Genomic DNA, 22,677 nt, shown 5'->3' with positions numbered 1-22,677 from the left:
ACAGAAAAAACCAGGGGAAAAACGTGTTGCAAATTACCACAGGTACAATGAATGCATTAAACAATCCAACTAGCATCAAAACATACCGAAACCACATGGAACCTGCAAGACAAATGTTGACCACATGGCTGCGGAAGCAACCAACGATCCTCCGGGCAAAACAACTGGAGTTGGAGACCAAACATGGTCAAAGTCTAACTTGCCACATCACTTTGTGCCAACCAACCATCAAACTAGTATTTTTTATTTGTAGGTTTTGTTAGCTCACGTTTGACCATGTGACGTACGGATTATTAATAATATATAGTTCCCGTCACACGTGTCTACTCCAACTTGTCACATGAATTTGCAAAAATGTATTTAACAATTGTGTTAGTACCCATAACTGCACAATAGCTGAATGTTAGGCTGCTTGCACAATCTATTAACTAAAACAATGAACTATCCATTGAGTTAGTCTCATACGCTATTAAAGGGCTAATATTTTCCTTGTTTTTTGTATGAATTTAATCTTTGTTATTATTGATCGCTTCAATTTCGGATACAAGCATACATATGGACCATATACCATCATTTAAATACAAATATGAGATATCGTGGCAAGAAAGTAAAATCAAAACCACGGATCCATGGTCATCATCAATCACTCACCCTCCATTACAAAATACAGATGCGAGTAAAAATTCAAAACAAGAAAGAAAAGAAAAGCAATCGAACGGTGAAACAGCTGTATTCGGGGGTTTGGTTCATCATTTGATCCGACGGCAGAGAGTGATACCATCACCAACAGGAAGCATGCAGATCTCAATCCGAGGGTCGGCGGCAAGGGCCTTGTTGAGCTCCAGTACGAAGTCCCGATAGTACCTCACGTACTTTCGGAGGGGAGCATCAGGAGGCGCCACGACCGAGCCGTTCCAGAGGGTGTTGTCGTAGCCGATCAATCCCCCGACTTTCACAAGCTCGATCAGCCTCTTGTGGTAATTTATGTAGTTGTCCTTGTCGGCGTCCACGAATATGAAGTCATAAGCTCCATGGTTCTTTTCCTGTGGTTCACCAAACATCTAACTTACAAATTTGCTTTCAATACCCTATCATATTTATGTTTTGAGGTACGACACTACCACGTCTTTATCTCGTATTTTGTTTTTTCTTTTATCAATATCAATGTATCTCTAGCATATATAGCATTAGATTCCGTCTTTAACATGCCTATCTAGGAGTAAGGTTACATAGTAAAAAAAATGCAAAAGTTGTGATTTTTATGGCTTTGTTATCAATCGTAGGTCTTGTCTGAAGAGATAACAGGTTTGAGTGCCTTTTTTAATTTTCAAACAATGAAGTGTTAAAAGTAAATAAATATATAAAAAGTAGGTGTAATGGCTCGAGAAACGTACATCTTCAACCATTAGGTCAAGAACTGGGAGAGCAGGGCCTTCTCTGAAGTCGATCTTGTGGGCAACACCAGCTTTTTCGATGACAGGTAGGCCGAGCTCGTAGTTTTCTCTGTTGATGTCCATGGCTAAGATCTGTGACAATCAAAATCAACGGAACATTCTGAGCTGAATTTGGCATGCGATATATATGTTTGTTGTTTTTGTGATGGTTTTGTTTGTTACGCACCTTTCCATCCTCCGGAAGGGCGAGGGCTGTGGCGAGGAGGGAGTAGCCAGTGTAGACACCGATCTCCATGGTGTTCTTGGCATTGATGAGCTTGATCAGCATGTTCAAGAATTGTCCTTCATCAGCTGAGGTGGTCATGATGTTCCTGGTAATTTACCATTCAAACCAAAATCACATTATAAGATCGAAGTTTCATTTTGTATTGCAGAAATTTAATCCCGAATGAACTTAAAGTTGACACATCGGGTTATCTCTAATTTTGAGATTCTGGCAGAGAAAAACAAAAAGACCAAGTTAGGAAAAGAATCTTAATCATTCAGCTCACCATGGATGCTTGGCTGTGATCTCTCTGAGCTCCTTCATGGGCTCAGGCTCTCTCGGGTAGACACTGGTCTCCAATATATACTACAAAATAAAAACCAAAACAAGGAGAGATTTTTAATTAGAAACCCAAAAATGGAAGAACTATGAATGAACTAATTCAGAAGCCCATGAATGGTTTTCCTTCTCTTTCATTAATTACCCTTTATTGATATCTTGTGGTGTTTCAAAGCTTAAGATGGTAAAACATGATATACCTGGTAAAGAGCATCACTCTGCAACAGGCTCTTGTGGCCAACCTCCTGGTGCCTCCCGGCCTCGTTCTGCTTTTGTTCTACATTGGCAGCCATTACTGTAATATTGTTCTTCTTTCTTCTTCTTCTTCGGTTTTTTGGTCTGTGAGGACTTTTGCTGATCACAAGTTAACAGACGTTTAAGCCTGATCTGGAAGAAGGAAAGAAGAGGGGTATATATGGGGGGGAAGGGGTCCTCTTTGAGCCATCGAACCGGGAGTTGTTGGACCGCCCGCCAATGCCACACCGGTCGGGGGTTGGTGAGTGACTGCAAATGTACGAGTCTTGGTGGAGGCCCCACTCATGCAAGGACCCATTAAGTTAGATTTCGTAGTAAACGGTTCACTACTTGCGGCCTCGTACTGCTTCTCAAATTTGTGGTTGAACTGTAAAGGTGTCATTTTGGCTTCCTTAAACAATTGGGAAAAAAAAATCCAACCCATTTTTCAGGATTGCAAGAAAACGTTACGTGGTTGTTATACATCGAATTAAGAATAATTTTCTTTTCTTGAAAAGATCAGCAAATAAAGAAATAAATGGGAGGCTGATCGTGTACATCTTTTTGTGTTGTTATCAATTATCTGTGCTTTTTTTCTTTATCTGACGCAGGCAGGCATGGAGAGTTAGCATATCATTGATGACTTCCATCACCGAATGTCTGAAATGGCCCAACGCCACCGGCGTTTTACACGTAGCAATTTGAAGATGGTTGTTGTGTGGTTGGTGAACGAGGGTAAGAGTTGGTGACTACTGGCTGCCCACCTCTTTCTAAAATTATACGTCAATCTAATTATGATGAAAATTAATTGTTTCGTCAAATATCAGATTACGTTACTATGCAGCGTTATTTGTTTTTAGAGATAAAGATAAGATAAGATGAATTAAAATTAAAATTAAAAGTTAAATAAAATATTATTAAAATATATTATTTTAATATTATTTTTGTATTGAAATTTAAAAAAATTGAATTGTTTATTTTATTTTATGTAAAAATTTAAAAAAATTGTAACGATTAATTAAAATGAGATGAGATGAGATAAGATGTTTTTTGAAAGTGAATACACTATTTGGTGATCATCTAGCTAGTTTGGAAGCAATTATTATTTGAAAATTCCCAAGTTCTAACTAAAATTAAATACTTGCTTCATTTAGCATTTTAGTACTTACTGATATTTATGCAGTTGAACGCTTCTTTAATTACTTTTGAAATGGAATTGGATAACAAGAAAAAGTACAAGTCGTATGGGTGAACATCATGGATTAATCCTTTTGATCCTTTTGGTGTTTGTTCGCAATTAGCTACGACTTAAAGGTGGACGTACGATTAGAGAATTTATGTGTAGCAAATGTGGTTGCGAAGATACATAGATTGAAAAGGCCTCGATCGGCTTAATTCCCACGGGATTGGGAGGGATTGAATGTACTTAATGATTTGGAGGTCATACCAAATTTTGAGCCTCGATCCAAAGGTATCCAAAATATAATCAAAATGTATATAATATCCCTACCAAAGAATATCCAAAGCAAGGGTTCATTGTTAGGCGAGGAGTAATTAGAACGGGATGCAAAATTTGGTTTGAGTCAAATCCATAGGGCTACCCACCACCAACAAAATCTACAGGAATATATACTGAGAAAATGGATCGATGGTGACCGGAGACGGAATTACATAAACTGGGTTAGCTCCTTTTATGGAGTGAATGGCCAAGCTTGTTTTGTCCTTTTGTAACTTTATTAAAAGCGCAATAGCATTTAAACAAACCACTCCAGTCCAGAATTTAACAACCCACTGACTGACTTTTTGCATTGTTATTGCATGCCAGGCTGACAATTTTCTTTGTTTCTTACTCATGTATTTGTTTAGCGCAACTTAGTGTACTGTTTTATATTTATTTCATGACAATGGCTCTGTTCATGCGGTTCAATGTCATGACTTTGATATGATCATAATCAGATATCTGCTATATATATATATACCTTTGTGAGACAGAGAACAAAATGTTTGTAAGTGACACTAGGGACGACACCCTCTCATTTATGTAGGAAAAATTAAATATTTTCATTGGAGCTATCAAAAAACCGAGAATACCTCCAAAGATGAAAGACTGAAAGCCAGTGGGAATATTAGAAAAAGAAGACATAAAAAAGTCGGGACTAGAGAGTGGAAATACACAAACTGATTATCAAGAGCAAGTCATGTATGAATAGATTGGAATCTTGACAAAGACTGGGCAGTGGTATAGATCCATTTACCAGAAAAAAAGAGAGTATATCATGTCGTGATGATATCGTTGGATTATGGGGTATTGAGTCACATATGTATGACTTAACGATTGTTTCCAAAATTTACAAAAGTTTGATGACAATAATAATGACATGTTTTCGATTTTACCATTTTCTTTTGTTTTTTGTTTTTGGAAAATTATTGAAAAGCAATATCTACAACCGCAGAAATTAAGCAAGGACTACCCTTTCAAAGATTTTGTCATTTTCGAAGGGGGGGGGGGAGGGAATTCCAACTTCTTGATGGATAGAGTCACAGTGTCCGTGTAGCCCTCCCCATGTCTCAAGCACTTGTCATCTCCTCTTATCTTGGGTGGGTCCCTTCCCAAAAGAAAGAAGAAATAGGCACCACGACATGATAACCAGGTATGTATAAATTAAAGAGGAACACGCGAGTTATTGAGTAAAAAGAATTGAAGGGCCTGGAAATGGAGGGTACCCTTTTATTCTGTTGGGAATTAGGTTCAATTTGATTTTATTGGGAATCGAGGTATGTAGTTGTTCGTTCGGGTGGAAGGTGAATCTTTGTGCCAAGAGTTGAATGCAGAAAGACGTGAAAATTTGGCACACACGGGCGTAGAGGCAGATCGTGCAGTCCCTAACTAGTTTTTCTTTTGCTGCAATAAAATCTCATTCGTTGGGTTTGGAAGGTGGAATATTAATTGTTTTGGAAAGCTTGAAACCTGATGGAGTTCGTTATTCGGAAATTTGGGCGTGGTCAAAACTCTGCAAATCTAGTAAATTTTTATCCTTGATGAACTTTCAAGTTTTTCTTGTTTTTGCATGATACCGGGAGTTGCCAATGTTGTTATTCGTGCGCAAGGCTGGTTATATGAAGTTGATGATGAGTTTATCACAGAGAGAGAGAATGCAGAACTTCTTGCATCTGTTTACTGTCGGATAATGAAGGAATCATAGGGTATTGTCAAAGTTAGTTCTCTTTCAGTTGGAAAAGAGCCTTCTTCTCTCATTCCGTCGATATTGCAACTGCAAAGTCGGTCCTTTTGACATAAATTGTTGGGCCGCCTCCATCCAGTCTGATAGGAATGAAAGATGCAGGGAGAGGCGATGAGTAGTTTAGCTAATTCAAATCTCAGGTGTGCCGGCCTTATCTTGTAATCATCACTGGTAATCTACTGCTGCTTCGTGGTTAATTTTGCTTGACTGGAATCATCTCCCGCCTTTATAGGGCATGCGCTAGAGTGACGTTCATTCGTGAGAACAAGAAAATTATTAGATATTTTTAGATTACGGATGACGTGTAATGTTAATTTTTACGTGAATTTTCCAAATTGAGTTTGCAAGAGACAGAGATACGTGAAAAACAGATAAAGGAACTGCATGTATGCTGTATGATTTGGATCGGTTTGCTTTTGCAAACAACACCCCGGAGTGCAGTTGTCCAACCAGTTTGGACCTTAAGCCCAAAGCACGGAAAAGCCCTAGTTGTCCAACCAGTGGTCTCGGGCCGGAGATAGAAATAAAAATAAATAAGAAAAATAATAAGAACATACGACATGGAAAATAAAATACATCATTTATTAGATTGTTATAACAAACCTTATCACTTATTCTCTAATACATATTATTTCCTTATTTAATGGATCGGATCTTTTTCATATGAATCTTTACTAAATTTTTAAGGGACAGAGCTAACACTTTTGTACACATAGTGTTAAAGTAATTTTTTAAAAAGCATTTAAAAAAAAATACAAAAACATAAAAAAAAAAAAAAATCTTGGCATAAATGATCTGTTTCTCCAAAAATATAAAATGATACAAAAACTGAAAGGACATCAAAGACAAAAAGACGTAAATAATTCATTTATTAGATAAAACCCTAATGTGGTTTATTATTTTATAATTAAAAAACCTACCTAATCATCTTCCTCGCCTTGTGCTTCAAAAGGCAACAGAAAAAAATTAACACAGGTGGAACCCACGTGCATGCCCCGGCGCCCGCGGGGGGGGGGGGGGGGTACGTGTAAAAACAATGAATTGGGCTCCACTAAGTACTCGGACCCGAAAGAGCCCAACCCAATCTCCCAAAACTCCCACAAATCAGAGACCACAGATCAGTCATCAGTGTATCTCTCTACTCCCTCTCTCTCTCTCTCTCTCTCTTTCTCTCTCTGTCATCTCCCTTCAAGTGCTAGCGCTTTAGTTTTGTCAGGAACCCGAATTTGATCGCGCGGCTCACCGATCATCTCCTTTTGTCCTCAATCCCTCATCTCTCCGGTGCCTTTCTTATCCGTCTAAATTTTTCTCGCGTTATCGTTATTATTATTTTTTATCTCTTGTATTGTACTTTGACTTTTGATTTTTATTTGAAAATTTTAATTTTTCCCTTAACTTTCAAGATTTCCTGCAATTTAGAGAGCATTAAATGGATCGGATTGACTTATTATTTTCTTTTAAATTCTCTAATACTTGAAATCTTATTTGTTTCCCTATGGTCCGATCAAAAAATTGTTTATTTTGTTTATTTATTTTTTCCTTTTTCGCTGTTGCTGATTTTGAGGCTTGCGATGCTGAATTGGGTGATTTCGTGCCGTAAAATAAAATGTGTTGAATTTTTAAATTTGGGATCATGCTAGTTGAAGGTGTTTTTTTTTTCATATTATGTTTTAGATTTTGTGACGTGAGAATGCAGATAATTGTTCTTGCATGCATTGATGTTTTCGGATCCCACCTCTTATAAATTGTTGCCCCCGCTCCCTCTTTGCATTTTTTAATGTAGCTGTTGAAAAATTTGGTTTTTTAAAGGTTAGATGGTTCACATATTGTCTACAGCTTTAGTATTAGAGCAATTATTGGCCCCTGTATTTTTTTCATCTAGCAAGACATTAATTATATAGGGTACTATGTCCTGGCTGTTCTTTTTCTGGCGATTAGAAATCATTACTTTTTGGCTTTGGCATGCGGTTTATGCTGGGTAACTTATATCGTTAAAAGCTGAAATTTGGAAAAGAGCTATCTGGTGAATTATTCGCAGAGTTGTCAGAGGTTCATTGTTGTAGGAGTGCGCGACCTGTGTTTAGCTGCTGCAAAACAATCCATGCTGAGATGCAGCGATTGAAATTTTCGTTTTATGTTGTCTGCGTTTTTTTAGGTTGTGGTGCAGCATGGTTTCCGATCATGAAATTTGGTGGGAAAATGGTTTGAACGTCTGTGCTAATCTTTTAGTGCAATTAAGCTTAAGTGGTCACAAATAAATGGTCAGGGAAACAATAGTTGGTAGTTGTCGTTATGCAAAAATAGGGATGGACTGAAGGAGTCTTTTAGAACCTTTGGAGACCTCCAAGGTTTTAATAAGAATGATGAAATTTCAAGATGAATGTGGTATATTGAGTTAGCGTGAACCTGTCTTGGGTCACTTCAGATGTGGTGTGCTAATGCAGGACATGTTCGATGTGAGTTCAGGAAAAGTACAATGCCTTGGGTCACTTTAAATTTATCAGTTCTTGCTTGTCTGGACTTTCAGGGCGTAAAAGTGATGCATTCAGTCCATGCTTACATCATTCATCAAAGTTGACAAATGCAACAGCCCGACAAGTTTCGTGGCTCAATAGCACCCAATCTACTAAATTCATTTTGCATGAACATTCTATCATCTTCTGATTCATTCTATTTCGCTGCCCCATTCATCTACCGTCATTCATGATTTAATATGTGAATATTTACGGCTATGTTAACATTATCTGGCCTTTAGCTTTTAAAACACAAGATCGGGTATGATACGTAACCTTTTGCTGCTGGCAGCATTCCTTGCAGTGCGCCTGAGAAGTGTTTGATGTGAGCCAGCACTCGTATCAGAAACTGGAATATTGTTTAGCATCATACACACTTTATTCAGTGGAATAGATTTGCCCTGATGCAAGGGCAAAGGATTACGTTGGATTCCTTCTCTGAAGTGGTTGATATTAGGCAGGGCTCTGTTTCTAACAGCACTGGTATGAGTCAGCAGACTTCTTTGAATAGCGCTCTAGCTCCTGTAGAAAGGGTATTATCAAATTATAGGGTATCTTCTGGTGAGACAACGTGTCTGAATGTTAGTACTCTTGATGTTCCAAGCTTTAGTGGCTGGAATACGGGTGAAACTAGCTCTAGAATGAATCCACAAAACCAAGTGAATGATAATGGGATAAAAATTGAACAAGGGTGGTCTTCCTCACTCGATATTCATTCTGGGGCTGATCCAAGGTTGGAGGAAGGGCCAGTTGAAGTAAATAATATCCCTTTTCCTGGGAGACTTAATATTGGCCTTGGTGGCAATCGGATTAGAAGAGTGCCTTTGTTCATGGAAGGCTCCAGTTCTTACCATGTCCCTCAAAATGTGAATCTAAATGCAGATTATTTGGGTAACAGTGGGAATAGTGGCCGGGTTATAGGATCTGGTTTAGGCCTTAACCTTAACAAGTCAAGTGGAGTAGAAATAGAGCAGGCATCTTCTGCCAGCGGTTTATCTGATAATGTTGGGTCCTCATCTGGAAGCTCCAGCTATATGGTGGAGGACAGTACTGGTGGCTCAGGCTCTTCTTTGGGGACCTGGGGTTTATCCTGCAAGAGAAAGGCCGTTGAAGGGACTCCTGGGCAGTCTTATCCTGGTGGAAGTTCTAACTCCTTTCCGCAGGCTGAAAATGTTGAATGGCATAGTGGCTTATTTACACCCTCACAGGATTCTCCTAATGTGAGTCCTTCAGAACAGCAGAACCTAAGCATTGGGATTGGTATAAGAGCGGGGACTTCTGACGCCTATCCTTCTTTACATGTTACCGGTAATGCAGAAATCCCCTTCAGAAACTTCAGTAGGAGACCAAGTTCTGGAAATCAGCAGGAAGCAGTACCACTTAATTTATCTTCAACAGGGAGTATTAGGCATTCAAATATTTTCTCCCCTCATCAATCATCTAGATCTGTTCCATTTGGTGAATCTGTGGACCTGAGACCTGCAGCAGTAGCCTCAGCTAGTTCTAGTGGTCTCCCAAGCCAGACTCATGCTATGCATATTCCTAGTTTTTCAGGAAACATGCATCCTTTTCATTGGAATGGGGCTTCCACTTTGGCTTCCACTTCAAGAGTGGGTGGCTTTTCAAATACTCTAAACACGGGAGAGGGAGGCCCAGCGTTGAGAGAAGAATCAAACTTAAGAAGCATTGCAAGAAACAATACGGAGCACCACATGTTTGTTCCTGCAACTGATGTGAGAAATTCTGCAAATGATCCAACAAGTTGGAGTTTGGGTTCTAGAAACATAGGCAATTCTGGAAGTGTTCCTTCCACTGCTAGAGTTGGTCCCAGTTCAAGCATCCATTCACTGCCTAATCCTACCTGGATTCCTCCCCACAATCCCCCAGCACGAAATCTGTATAGACTAGGAGAATTTTCCTGGTCTTTGTTTCCCCCCAATGACTCAGAATCTGGAGGTCATAGTAGTCATTTTACATCATTACCTCCAGGCCCTTCTACTTCTTCACAAGATACAGTGATGTCATCTGGACTTAATAGCCAGGGGCATCACCAACAATATCCGAGGGCAGCATTCTTCACGGAGAGACAAGCCGATGATGTTCTTGGTGTGCCTCATTCTATGCGAGCTTTAGCTGTTGACATTGAAGGTAGACGACGACTGATATCTGAGGTTTGTATTCTAATTTTTCTTTGTCCTTTCTGAGTTAACGCTTTTGGCATCTTTATTGTTTAGAGCCTATGTTCTGGTTTTGGCATTTTCACCTTTGCATGGACATTGATATTGTGATTGACCATTTTCCCAATTTTCTTTTTCTTTCTGGACTATCCTGATCATGTGCTCATTAAATCTACTAAGTTTGTTTAGATGGTTAGTATACCCTTATGCTAGCTGTTAACACTTCCCCCCCCCCCCCCCCCCCCCCTTCTTTCTCTCTCCCACACATGCATTTATTCATGTATGTAAAACAACCATGTACCTAGGGGTGCAAAATATGTGATATGAGTTTTCTCTCTAATGCCTTCAATACTTTGGGTTCTTTTTCATGATGACTTTGGAATAGGGTAGCCAAAATGATTTTTTTATTCTTTCACTCTAATTCTGCTATGTGCATCACATATACTCCTGCTTGCTTAAATTAATGCAGAAGTGGTTTATAATTCAACAATAGTAGATTGTGTTATGGCAGAGGGTTTTAATGCAGATTTCGTACCTGTTGTTGTGCTATGTCACACAAATTTGTCTATTATAATCTATTTTTCCATCTCTTTTTGTTTTTCCTGTTTTGTTTTAATAAAGTGGATAATATGATTCAGTGTTCCTACATCTAAGTTTCAAATTATGAATTTGGTTTTATTTTGCTAATCATATCTTTCTTTCTCTTTCAATTTTTTTTTTTTTTCCTTTTTTCTTTTGGTTATTTTTTCATTACTGGCGAGTTCTTTATGTCCAATAAAGTGTTGGGCTGGGTTTCTATGTTAACAAAATAAATTTTTTACAAGCACCAAGTAAGTTATATGTATATTTTTTGGTAGATAAATGTTGTTGTTTGTGTGTGTGTTTGTCTATATATTGGTACCTGTAGTTGGGAATTGAAGAAACCTAACACGAAATCTGACCTCATCCACTATCCCATTCCTACCTATGGTGAAATTGCCATTGAGCTGAAAGGGCATTCATCTGAATTTCCAATTTAAATTTTACCAAGTCCTATGAGATTAAAACGGTAATTATGCATAAAAGATTCCTTACCACTTGTATTCTCGTTCATCTGTGTGACATGTAATATCATCATATTGGTTATCATCACAACTCTTTGGCTGGCCAATAATATTGGCAAAAGATGCATTGCCATTGGAACTAACAATTTCTGTACATCTCTATGTATCAGATCCGACAAGTCTTGAGTGCCATGCGTAGGGGTGAGAACTTACGAGTTGAGGTTCGATTTTGACTTCTATAGTCATTTATGTCCAAATTTCTAACACCACAACCAGTACTTACTAGTAGTTATTTTCCTTTTGTTGTGAAGTCAGTATCTTAGAAATTATTTTGGTTAAGTTGACCTCATAATCATCTTTCGTTTCTTATTGTTGTATTTAAAAACTCATTGGCGGTTATGTGCTTATTCATAAAAAAAAAAATAATAATAAAAAAAAAAAGCATTGATGGTTTGTAGGATCAGATGGTTTTTGTTCAGTTTTTTGTGCTTTCAACCACATTCGCAGTCCTTTAGTGTGATTCTTCTTCTATCAGATCTTATCCTCTTCTGAATACCAAGCAGCCAGAAGAGGTGGCGAGGCTTAGTCTGATGCCATGGAATCATGTACAAACGTTAGTAACTTTAAACAGTGAAGACTATGGTGATACATGCACTTTTCACTTTGCAGTGGATAGAAGTGATTAAATCATTTTCCTGCTGTACTTGAGCGGCCTTTTCTTTACCTTAGAACCATGTTTAAAAATTTTCTAAGCATCTACTTGTCAAAAGAAAAATATATATAATATTTTTTTTGTTGATAAAAAGGGGGGAAATATAAGCATCTAGTTTTAACTGCTCCCATGTTTCCATATCGTCTTGAATCATATTATTTCTAGTCTAAATATCAATAAACTACTACAGAAGATATCTAGCGAGTCTAATGGTGGTTAACAGATTACATGTTATTGGCACATGGATGGTCATCTTGTGATAATACGGGTGTGGGTGATCATCTCTGTATTCTTTGATGTGATTTTGGAGTAAAGCTGGTGGCTTGACTAGGTGAACTTGAAAGCTTTGTTATGGCCATAGATTATGGTCTACCGTTTGGGGGTCACGTGTGGCACATGTGGATTTTGCTTTTTGTGGATGACATATGCAAGATCCTCTCTTAAATTTAGCTTTCAGGGTCCCTCCCCCACCGCCACACCCAAAGACACTCAAATCCTCTTTCTTATTTTATATGTACTATGGACTTCCCGATTGGGACAAAGAGGATGGGAACTTGGAATGCAACACATCAGACCATCTGGTCTGTATAACTTCTTTACACCGGCTGAAACGTGCTCACTATTCAGCATGCTTGTGCTACAAGCATATGCTTGCATCTGTGAACAAGTGCTGACCTTAACATGACAGCTTTTATGTTGTCCTTTTGTATGTGGCTATGTACTTGGGTTATGCATTTTAATAAAATTTCAATTACCTGTAAAAAAGAAATGCAGGACAGCTTTAGGTAAAGCACCTAGTTAGGACCCACTATGATGCTGTGTTGATACAGGAAAAAATGCTACTATATTTTCTTACCATTTGACACATACTTTCTGTAACATTTAAACTTCATATTGGTGTTTGCCAGGACCATATGCTTTTTGACCCGTTCATATATCATGGTATGGCCGATATGCATGACAGGCACAGGGATATGCGGCTTGATGTAGATAACATGTCTTATGAGGTAAGCAAGGGCAAATTTTTTTCTGTCACCAATTTAAATAGAAATTGTTCCATTAATACAAACTATTGGGATACTAGGAACTGCTGGCATTGGAAGAACGCATAGGAGATGTGAGCACTGGACTGGGCGAGGATGCCATTTTGAAGCTCATGAAACAGCGAAAACATGCAACCGCTGCGATGGAATTCCTTCCAGACTTAGAACCATGCTGTATCTGTCAGGTATGAGCTTTGTTCGTCCCTATGCTGTTTGCACCCTCTTTTTTTTGGGTTGTGGGGTGGGGGAAGGAAACAGAGAATGACTGCTATCTTTCTTCTTTTTGTTTTCTTTTTCAGCTATTACGTAGACCGCTGCTTTTAATTGCAGCAGTTAGCTCATTCTAACTTTGTTTACCTTTCTTGAACTTTCTTTGTTGCAGGAGGAATATGCCGATGGTGATGATCTTGGGACACTCGATTGTGGGCATGATTTCCACACCAACTGCGTCAAACAGTGGCTAATGCAGAAGAATCTATGCCCCATTTGTAAAACAACGGCCTTGTTCACATGAGAGGCCCGGAGGGTAAACCATCGTTGTCTAATCCCCAAATTATAATTTCCTTGCAGATGGATCAATAAACCCCAAAATTGGTTGGATAATACCTTAATACTCTCTCTCTCTCTCTCTGAAAGCAGTTATCTTGTTCTCGAACTGCATGCATGGTTTCACGAAAACAAACAGGTGAGGCTGTACGCTTTTTTTTTTTTTTTTTTTAAAGAATGCTGCTTCAATCATAAAGGATTTGTCTATACCTTAGCAATGAATCATCCATATTGAAATGCGAATTATATATACATTGAGAGTATATTTATGACATTACCAAGCATTGAGTATGGTGCACAAAATAAGATTTTACTCGTTTTTCTCATCTTCCTCGCTGCAGTTAGGCCTATCATATTCGTTAGATTGAACTTGGCTTGTCTCCATTATACTGATTTTCCTGTAATCAGAGCTGCATCTTCCAGTTTGAGATGTATTCCAATATTGAATTTCAAAAGATGATTTTATCACGTCATTTGAGAAAAGTTTTTGGGTTTAGGTAAGGCTGTAGTTGAGTTCGAGAGTTGTCTGTTCAAGTTTGACTCTTGACTCTTTTATACAACTGAACTCAGCTTTTCAAGGTTCGGGGAGGGAGTTACACAAGTTGATGGCAGTTTCAGAATTTGGAGAGCATGCCGGAATCTTAGCCTTTTCTACTTGATTCATATAAACGGCCACCTCTTGGTTTTGTGCTGTTTCATATTTACGATGACGTGCACGTAAATTTTCGTTAGCTTTTCTCCATCAAGAGAAGCTGCTGAAACTAGCCGCTTTCTGTGTTGCTCGTAACGCCCCCGGACGTCCTCTCCAGCTTGCTAATCACAGTTTTAAATTTCGTTCCCAGTATTTTCCGGTCTAGCTTCTGGTATACCATACCTCTTCGTTCTGTTTTACTCTAAATTTTGGCCTGTTCTACTCTGTTTCAGCCATTCTAGCTGAAATTAGCATTTCGGGTCCTATTCGAAACTGTTTTTATAATTTTCTAATACTTGGATGCTATTTTTGTAAATTTTAAATCTAAAGGATATTTAATTAATTTTAGAATATAAAATGTATTTATATTATTTTAATTCTTTGTAATTTTAAATGTCCCATCATTCTCTATTTTTTAAAATATTATTCTTGTTAATAATTTCTCTATTTTTATTTTTATTTTTTTTCATTATTTTTGTGTGTCAACTCAAGTTTGTAATTTTCTTATCGTATGTTCATTTTATAAATATTCAATTCTTATATATATATATACACATATACATGATATATACTTACATATATATATATGTGTATTTATTTTATTAATTGTTAGTTTATATATACATATAAATATTTATATATAATATATATTTAATCTCGAAATGGTATACCGGAATGTATCGGTATCAAAATATTATGGTTCAGTATTTGAATCGGCATGATTACCAAAATGGAATTTAAAACATTGTTGCTAATTCAAAACTTTCTCAAAATTTTCTTTCCAAACATCGTTCAATTAAAAAACACTTTTTAATTTTAAATTTTTAGCCTTTTCATCTCATTATTACTTAAATACTATTCAAACATAAAGAATAATACAACTTTTTAAAATTTTAAAATAAAAATTATATTTAAACAATCTTTTTAACTTTATAGTATTGTTATTCAATTTTTTCTATATCATTTTTCAAATTTTAATAAAATTTTTTAATTTAAATCATTTTATTACTATTCACAAAGCATTTTACTACTATTTAAATTCACATAATCTTGAGATATTTAAGTGTCTAAACAGCCCGGTAGCCAAACATATTTTAGCTTCAGTTTTCTTCGTCTTGGAGAGTTTTACTTGTCTTTGTGCATGCATAAATAAATAAACATATGTTTTGAGTAATTATTAGATACTCATATAATACAGATACATGGTGTAAGGTGATTTTTCCCTCATACTAAAAGCCCATAAGGCAAACCCATGTAAGAGAGGCCTAGCTTGGCTGGACGGCACCTTGACCAACTGAGGTTACTCAGCCCAAAAGTTGAAGCTGACATGTGGCCACAATTAAGCCGGAACATCCAAAAATAAAGATGGAAAAGACTCATTTTCCCAACATCACCCTTGACACCTAGTACTCGAGAGAGCCTATGCAAGTAGGTGGGTAGGGAGTATGGAGAGCCATTAATCTTCTGACAGAGAGCATGAAGGAGCTTGACAATGCGTACCCACGAGATAAAGAGGTCAGGAAGCCACGCCATATTAATAGTGTCAATCTCCAAGCTCCACGTTACATTAATCGCGTCACCTTAAGAGCCACGCCGCAGTAAATGATTCTGACTAAATGAACAATTGATGGAACATATACTCCTTGAGGCAGGGTATGGGTTGTCCCCTTTCAAAAATCTAGTATAAAAACTGATTCTCAGATATAAAGAATTGGCTCTGATTCTTTTACACTTAAGTATCGAACGGTATTCTCAGACCTCTACCAAGACCACCAACTCTTTCTATTTTCTCTAAATGTGTAGGTGGAAGACTGAAGACTCGAATTGCTAAAACCCAACCCAAATGTGTACGAAATACGAGATTAACATACGGTATTTCCTTTTTATCAATATAGTGTTACAACAATCAAAATTATGTTTAAATAAATAATTTTAATTATAAGACAACGTGTGGTGTGATAAGATGAGATTATGATAACTTATTCCTGGAATAAGCAATTAATTTATGTCATTTGAACCAAAGCTCATAATGCTCATTGAGCATGTTTGAAGTTATAACCACATCTCTCGCGCGCATAGCGTGAAATCTATATATGTACGTTTATAATTCGTTGATTTTATGTGTACGTTTTAGGTACTACAAATATATATAAAGTCTTTCACAATAGCTATTAATTTATAGAGATTCCTAAAAACAACACTAACTTTTGATATACAAATTATAGACATTTCAAAGATGGGAATTTTATATTAATTCAATGTATCCGTTGTAATGTGTAGATTTTTGGGATTAAAATTATCCCATTAATGGTATATATGTCTCCCTCTCGTTGGTTCTCCAAAAGGAAAAGAAAAATATAAGTCATTAACGTACGTACTGCCATATATAAATTGATATATTCTTTCTGCACACACATATATAGATGTATACATATTAACTTCATTGACAAGATGGTTACATGAATATATGATCATGATAATCAGGGGTTGCGCCCCTAAAAAGCCTAGTCCTTCCTTCCTATACATGCCATATCAATGTTGCCAACTCGGAGAATGAACATAATTAATAAACATCATGAATTCTAATCATCACATGATATGAAGAAACGCTCGAATCTTTCCCAGAAATAAATAGTTCGTGTACCTCGGGAAATAGATCAAGATTCAAGTATTTAGCAGGCCGAGAAACTTGTCTTTTTGCTTTTAAAGTGATGAAAACCATGACCTCTAACGGGTGGGCAGATGTTAAGATATCGACGCGGTAATTAATTTCCTGACAAGGACAAATGTAATTTTCATAAATAGGAATGGTTGGTCCAACTTCAAGACGATCGAGGATACTTGCAAGGCTAGCTGATTCGAGTCATCAAAGAGTACTTTACATTCTTAAAGACTTATAAAGCAAAATTAATAAGTGAGATATATTTGATAATTTTACAAATTGAACGAGGTCATGCATCTCATTGCATATATATATATATATATATGAACTATATGAAGAAATTTTCTTGAGAAACTATGGTGTGTATATATATATATGTGTGTGAGAATAGTGAGTGATGCATGATAAATTTATTTATTATTTTGTAGAAATGAAACATAAGATAAATCATAGGTAAATGAAGAAGATATCATATCAAATAATCCACGTTCGAGTTAACCCTCGACTTTATCTACTCTAATTTAAGAATGCCAACTCGTTTACATTATTCAAGCACATGTAAGTGCATATATACTTATAATATTATAATGTCGGTAACTCGCTAGCCACTACTTATAATATAATGATCAGTACAATTATTTGCATGCAACCTAATTTCAGCCTTCATTCATATATAGTATACTCATAGCTGCTGCATGCATGCATGCATGCAGGGTACTACCGCGCGTGATGTTTTCTTTTTAAAGGAAAATTTGTTTTTATGGCTTACGTAGATCATTTAATGCATTATATAGCTCCATATTTACAAGCTGCAATTTACAACGCGGAAACATTGTTGGCAGTTCCGAAAGTTTTTATCATTCCCTCCTTAAAATCTTCAAGCTAGCTTTTCACATCTATTTAGCCTCTCTATGACTAGTACTCTCTACCGTAGCTAGCTTTTGTTTCCGAGTTAACGTCCGTCCTCTTCGAGAGTACTGATTGTCAATTAGGATTTGTTTGGGAATATAAGTAATTTTTTTATATATTTTAAAATTATTTTATTACAATTAACGGAAATATTCTTAATATTTAAATAGAGCATTAGGCTTTATTTGGTTTGATAGATGAGATAGATTATCTCATATAATTATTATAATTTTTTAAATTATCATATAAAATATAATAAATAATTTAATTTTTTTAATTTTTAAAATAAAAATAATATTATAATAATATTTTATTTAATTTTTAATTTTTATTTCATCTCATCTGAAACTACTCCATTTCTATTTATTTAAATTATAAACATTTTGTGAACAAAAATGGGAAACTGCATGTTGGCCCACTTTAATAGGACTGCCATTCTGTATTCTTCAGGTCCAAGTTAATCCTAGATTAAAGGACTTGAAGTGAGAAGCCCAGCTAGCTCATATAAATTGTCGGGATGAGGGTTTTTTCAGCCCAACGTAGCCATCCCGATCGAAGATTCGAAGGCGGATTAGGCCTTCACTAATTAAAAGTATTAATACTGTTCATCACTACTAAACTTTTTATTTTTAAGAGTAATAAATTCAGTGGTTCATAAACATATTGCTACATCAATAGGATGAGATAAAAATACACTATATAGCATTTTCCTAGCTAATATATATGTCACTGTCTCACCCAAAGATTCATGGCTTGAGTTTTTATCTTCTTATTTATACTAGAATATATACGTCAACTGGCTGTGATTGGGTAGTCTTCAGTATTATTATTTAATATTTTATCATTATTTTTTATAATTTTTTTTATAATTATTTAATATTTTATCTTTACATTTTTACTACTATTTACGGATTATCTAATATCACATCACCATCCAAAGATTCCAAACGTAGCTAAGCGAGGTGTGGTTGTTGTAGTCGTTCGTGGCCCCTTCATAGAGAGTAATGCTTCAAGCGATGAAAACTGAAAACGTAAGAGCCTCTTCAATAAATACCTACTTATTCAGTAAATTACTTAAAGAGAAAACACAGGTTTTCTTCTCGTTAAGATGAAGATGATTTTGACCAGCCCGAAGCTAAAAATAAAATAAAAATAAAAATCCGAGCTTGTCACCACTGATGACCACCAAATTAAAGCTTTCCGCCTAAGGTGGCCACCCTTTTCATTTTCTTATCCATCTTATAAATGCTATTGTTTACCAACCCTTTTTATTTTTACCACCTAAATTAGGTGACACATTTTTCATATGAACTTTACAATCCAGATTCCAAAGACCTACAGTTTAGTCCTTTACTTCCATCACACTTTTCCCTCGAATCAGATAATTACAACTTGTAAAAGCGTTTTGAAAAACTAAAAAATTTGCCATATTCAAAAAACCATAAAAAAAAAAAAAACAAAAAAAAGGTTAAAAAGAAAGACAATTGGGGTCCCAAATGCTGCATATCATGGATTTCAAAAAGACAAAACTTCTCCTAGTTCTTGTGAGTAAGAGAGAGTAGGAACAAAGTTGAGTTGGGCATGTGAGCACTAGGAGCCAACACATAAAGTAAGAATAAGAACCAAGCCATGTGATTCCATGCTTTTATTCCACAAACATGTGACTCTCCTCCTCTGTATTTCCGAAGCCACAAAACTCTATCCCAATTCTTCTCAAAACCCCACCTTCACAGCTTGTTCTTAACACCTCTGGTCTGCCCTTGAATCATTTTTTTCTAGACCCCCCAGCATGCACGCGGGGCTGCTGCTACCTCTAGTGTATATCTTTGTCGGTCCAAGGTCAAACCCAATACATATAATTATTATATAAACTCCACACTCGACTCTCGCATGCTATTTTGGAAATTATTATTAAAACATTCACCGACTTCTTACCGGCCATTTAGAGCACCCCGCCTTCGTCGATCAAAACGCCCAGTCAAATACTTCCAACGTTCAAACCAGATTTTTACTGCGAAGCCTTCATGAAAACAGCCGCCAAGAATTCAAACCGGAGTTTAACTGTAGTTACCGGGGTTTCGAAAATCCAACACGGCTTCTTATCTCCCACGCAGGCCGCATCTACATCACACGAGTGTGCGCGCGCAGTGAACATCCTTTCTCCGACGCTAGCTAAGTTCTAACACCCAATAGCCATAAAAGATTCCACGAAACAATTCAACCACCGAACATGAAGCAATCACCATTGTTATCACTACGCATAAAACAAACCAAATGGCCCCCCCACTAACAAAAAACAACAAGAACAGATCTCTATCTTTTCATTTGCTTTTCATTTTTTCTTAAAAAAAAAAAAAAAAAAACTTTTCAACAAATTCTTACATACAGAAAATTACAATTCCCTATACATCAATCTAAACCTCAATTTTCTTTTCTTTACTTTTCAATTCTAAAAATAAGAAAATCTGAGATTGCAATGAAGAATCATCGTCACCATCACCATGACATGAGCGCATCAACAATCAGTAGGACGGTATCACAATCTCACTGCAAGCAAAATCGTCAGAGTTTCCGATGGAATCTTCGGGCCACGAATCCCGGAGAAGCTTCAACAATAGTTGGGCCTTCCTCTTTGCCCGGTCCGTGCAGTCACTCTGCACCAGCAATAGTAGCTGAGTTAGCACTCCAGCAGCCACCGCGTCCCTCTGGCTCTGCTCCGAAGCGGAGCAGAGAGAGAACAGCGCTCCCGCTGCGTACTCCGTCGCGCGGTCCGAGATCTTGAGGATTATCTTTACAAGCAAAGGTATGGTAAGTGCATGCGCTGCGAACGCCGCGCATCCTTCCGGCACCCGACAGAGCAGCTCGACGGTGGCAAGCGCTCGCTCCGCGTCACACTTCTCGAAATCTGGCAACCGGTCGATTAGAATCTCGGCCGCTCCGGCTGAGACGACCTTCTGCCTGGCTTGCTTCACCAGGCACAAGGCGAACAAGGCCTTCACTCCAATCTTCAGAGCTCGCGGATAAGAAGCGATGGGATTCTTCATGATTTCTATCACTCCATCGAAGATTTCGTCCACATTGCTGACTTGAGCTCGGAGTTCCGGAGACCGAGTTCCAGCCACGACGATTTCAATGAGTGCGGCCGAATTGACTCGGACTTCGATGGAGGAATGGAATAGCAGGTGTGATAGGAAGGCGACTCGGTCGCCGTTCGAGACCACAGACTCGCACTCCGATTCGGTGAGCGGAAACATGACAAGCAGCGCGAGCGCCTCATGGTTCAACTCGAGAGACTCGGAACCCGTACCTGAGAATACGATGTCTATGAGGATTTCGCGTGCGTTAAGAGATGAGATAACGGAGCGGTTCTTGTCCGAATCACGGAAGAGTCCCCTGAGTCGACGCAGGGCCGAGAGACGGGACTGTGAGGGGTTCGAGATGGAAGATGCTTGGTTAAGCAGCGAGCGAACGAGAGCCGGGTCGGCGGGTTGCTTCGGAGTGGGGATTCGCTCAATACCGAAAGAGCGGTTGGCGACACACCAGTCTTGGATGAGGCGACGGAGGGTGTGGTTCGGGATAAGAGTAAAGTCCGTGAGCGGGGCTCGGGTGACGGGGCAGGTCGTGTTGCCGGTGGCAACCCAAGACTCGATGCTAGAACGGTCATAGGTCTGACCGGTACGAACAGTAACGGGGTCACGCATGAGCTCGAGGGAGATCGGACACCTGAAGTGATATGGAATCTGAACGCCCAAATCCAACTGCTCTAAAGTCCCAGGCATTATTTTTTTTTTTCTCTTGGTTTTTCCTCTTTCTCTCTGTGTGTGTCTGTGTTCGAAACCTGGATTTTGTTTGAGGTGGGGGAGCGGTGCGGCGGTGGCAAGTACTAAAACTAGTAAAGCTAAATCTGAGCGCTCTGCAAATTCTCTTTTAACTTTGTTGCGCTTTGCTTTCTCTTATACCAAACGAAACACAGAGACATACCCTACAGCTGGAGGTACTGAACCTGACCCCTGCCCCCCCTGCCCCCCCTGCCCTTCCTTATCTGACTCACTTTCTGACCACACATGCGGCTGTGGTCGCATTTAACTTCCAAGTTGGAACCTAACCCAGGGTTAGGCCGTGGAGGTTAAGGAAAATTGGATTGGTCAAAGGAAATGTGCGACTGGTGGGTCCTACTCCTCTACATATTCCAGCCTAAGATATTACTCACTCACTCACTTCTGTTTACATCACAGTATTAATGCGACTGTTTGTGTTTTATTGTTTACTGTTTTCAGATTCATTCAGCATCATCCATTATTATGGGTGTTGGCTTTTCCTTGCTTGCTTTTCAGCCCTCCGTGTCGTTATAATTTATGCTTTTCACCCACTTTTTGTCTGAATTTTCCCCTTAGACTCTTACCTTTTTAATGATTAGCTTAACTCCATGTTAATTTTACACCGTCCCCAAGGGGCATAATTGAACTAGCAAAATTTCAAGTTAATGCCTCCTATTTTCCTATCAAGAAAACAGTGTTACTTAATTCCCATAAAAAAATTTTAAAAAAAGGAACTTGAAAATTGTATATTGTAACCAAGTTGTATAAGCAGATCTAACAGTGCATATTAATAAATCTTTGTATCCTTAAAGTGCCTTTTGTATTATAAATATTAAAAAAGACAAAGGTGCTTTAAGAAACATTCGCAACTTTCTGTTATTCAGTTGTATTATTTCACTTCTCTATTAAAGCAAGCATATATTACTTATTAAGTCAAAATGGGATCTATCCTTGAAATGATGATGTAAACAGTTTGATAAAAGAAAAAGCGTGCAGACTTATAGTTTTAATTACGATTGTTCTTTTTTAAGCCAGCGTATGATTTTTTTTTTTTTTTCCAATTCAAATAAATTGAATTTACAATCGTAT

The 22,677-nt window shown here is 37.6% G+C and overlaps 3 protein-coding genes across 6 annotated transcripts; 1 reads left to right on the top strand and 2 right to left on the bottom strand.

The window, feature by feature from the left end:
• Positions 1-535: 535 nt before the first annotated feature.
• LOC122310908 (caffeoyl-CoA O-methyltransferase) lies at positions 536-2,391 on the bottom strand. The gene is made up of 5 exons (XM_043125156.1): positions 2,199-2,391; positions 1,946-2,025; positions 1,621-1,765; positions 1,395-1,526; positions 536-1,043 (listed from the first exon to the last, which is right to left on the bottom strand). The coding sequence occupies exons 1-5, from the start codon at positions 2,289-2,291 to the stop codon at positions 750-752; spliced, it is 744 nt and encodes a 247-aa protein (XP_042981090.1). The 5' UTR covers positions 2,292-2,391; the 3' UTR covers positions 536-749.
• Positions 2,392-6,587: 4,196 nt separating this feature from the next.
• Positions 6,588-14,481, top strand: LOC122310907 (E3 ubiquitin-protein ligase MBR2). 4 transcript variants are annotated; one of them, XR_006242699.1, is made up of 8 exons: positions 6,591-6,755; positions 8,280-10,158; positions 11,378-11,428; positions 12,828-12,926; positions 13,004-13,147; positions 13,345-13,488; positions 13,602-13,647; positions 14,079-14,481. XR_006242699.1 is itself a non-coding variant. In XM_043125154.1 (7 exons), the coding sequence occupies exons 2-6, from the start codon at positions 8,392-8,394 to the stop codon at positions 13,474-13,476; spliced, it is 2,193 nt and encodes a 730-aa protein (XP_042981088.1). In that variant the 5' UTR covers positions 6,591-6,755; positions 8,280-8,391; the 3' UTR covers positions 13,477-13,488; positions 13,602-13,834. The 4 variants fall into 4 exon arrangements, 3 of the variants coding, with proteins under 3 accessions (XP_042981089.1, XP_042981088.1, XP_042981086.1); XM_043125154.1 differs by lacking the exon at positions 14,079-14,481 and having other exon boundaries at positions 13,602-13,834; XM_043125152.1 differs by lacking the exon at positions 14,079-14,481 and having other exon boundaries at positions 13,345-13,834.
• Positions 14,482-19,986: 5,505 nt separating this feature from the next.
• On the bottom strand, positions 19,987-21,773 carry LOC122311300 (U-box domain-containing protein 26-like). Its single transcript, XM_043125808.1, has one exon. It carries the CDS (start codon positions 21,547-21,549, stop codon positions 20,293-20,295), a length of 1,257 nt encoding a protein of 418 aa, XP_042981742.1. The 5' UTR covers positions 21,550-21,773; the 3' UTR covers positions 19,987-20,292.
• Between the last annotated feature and the right edge of the window lie 904 nt (positions 21,774-22,677).

This window comes from Carya illinoinensis, chromosome 5 (assembly GCF_018687715.1).
Source record: "Carya illinoinensis cultivar Pawnee chromosome 5, C.illinoinensisPawnee_v1, whole genome shotgun sequence".
Lineage (NCBI taxonomy): Eukaryota > Viridiplantae > Streptophyta > Magnoliopsida > Fagales > Juglandaceae > Carya > Carya illinoinensis.
Note: the sequence above shows the minus strand (reverse complement) of the source record. Positions and strands in the feature narration are given on the sequence as shown.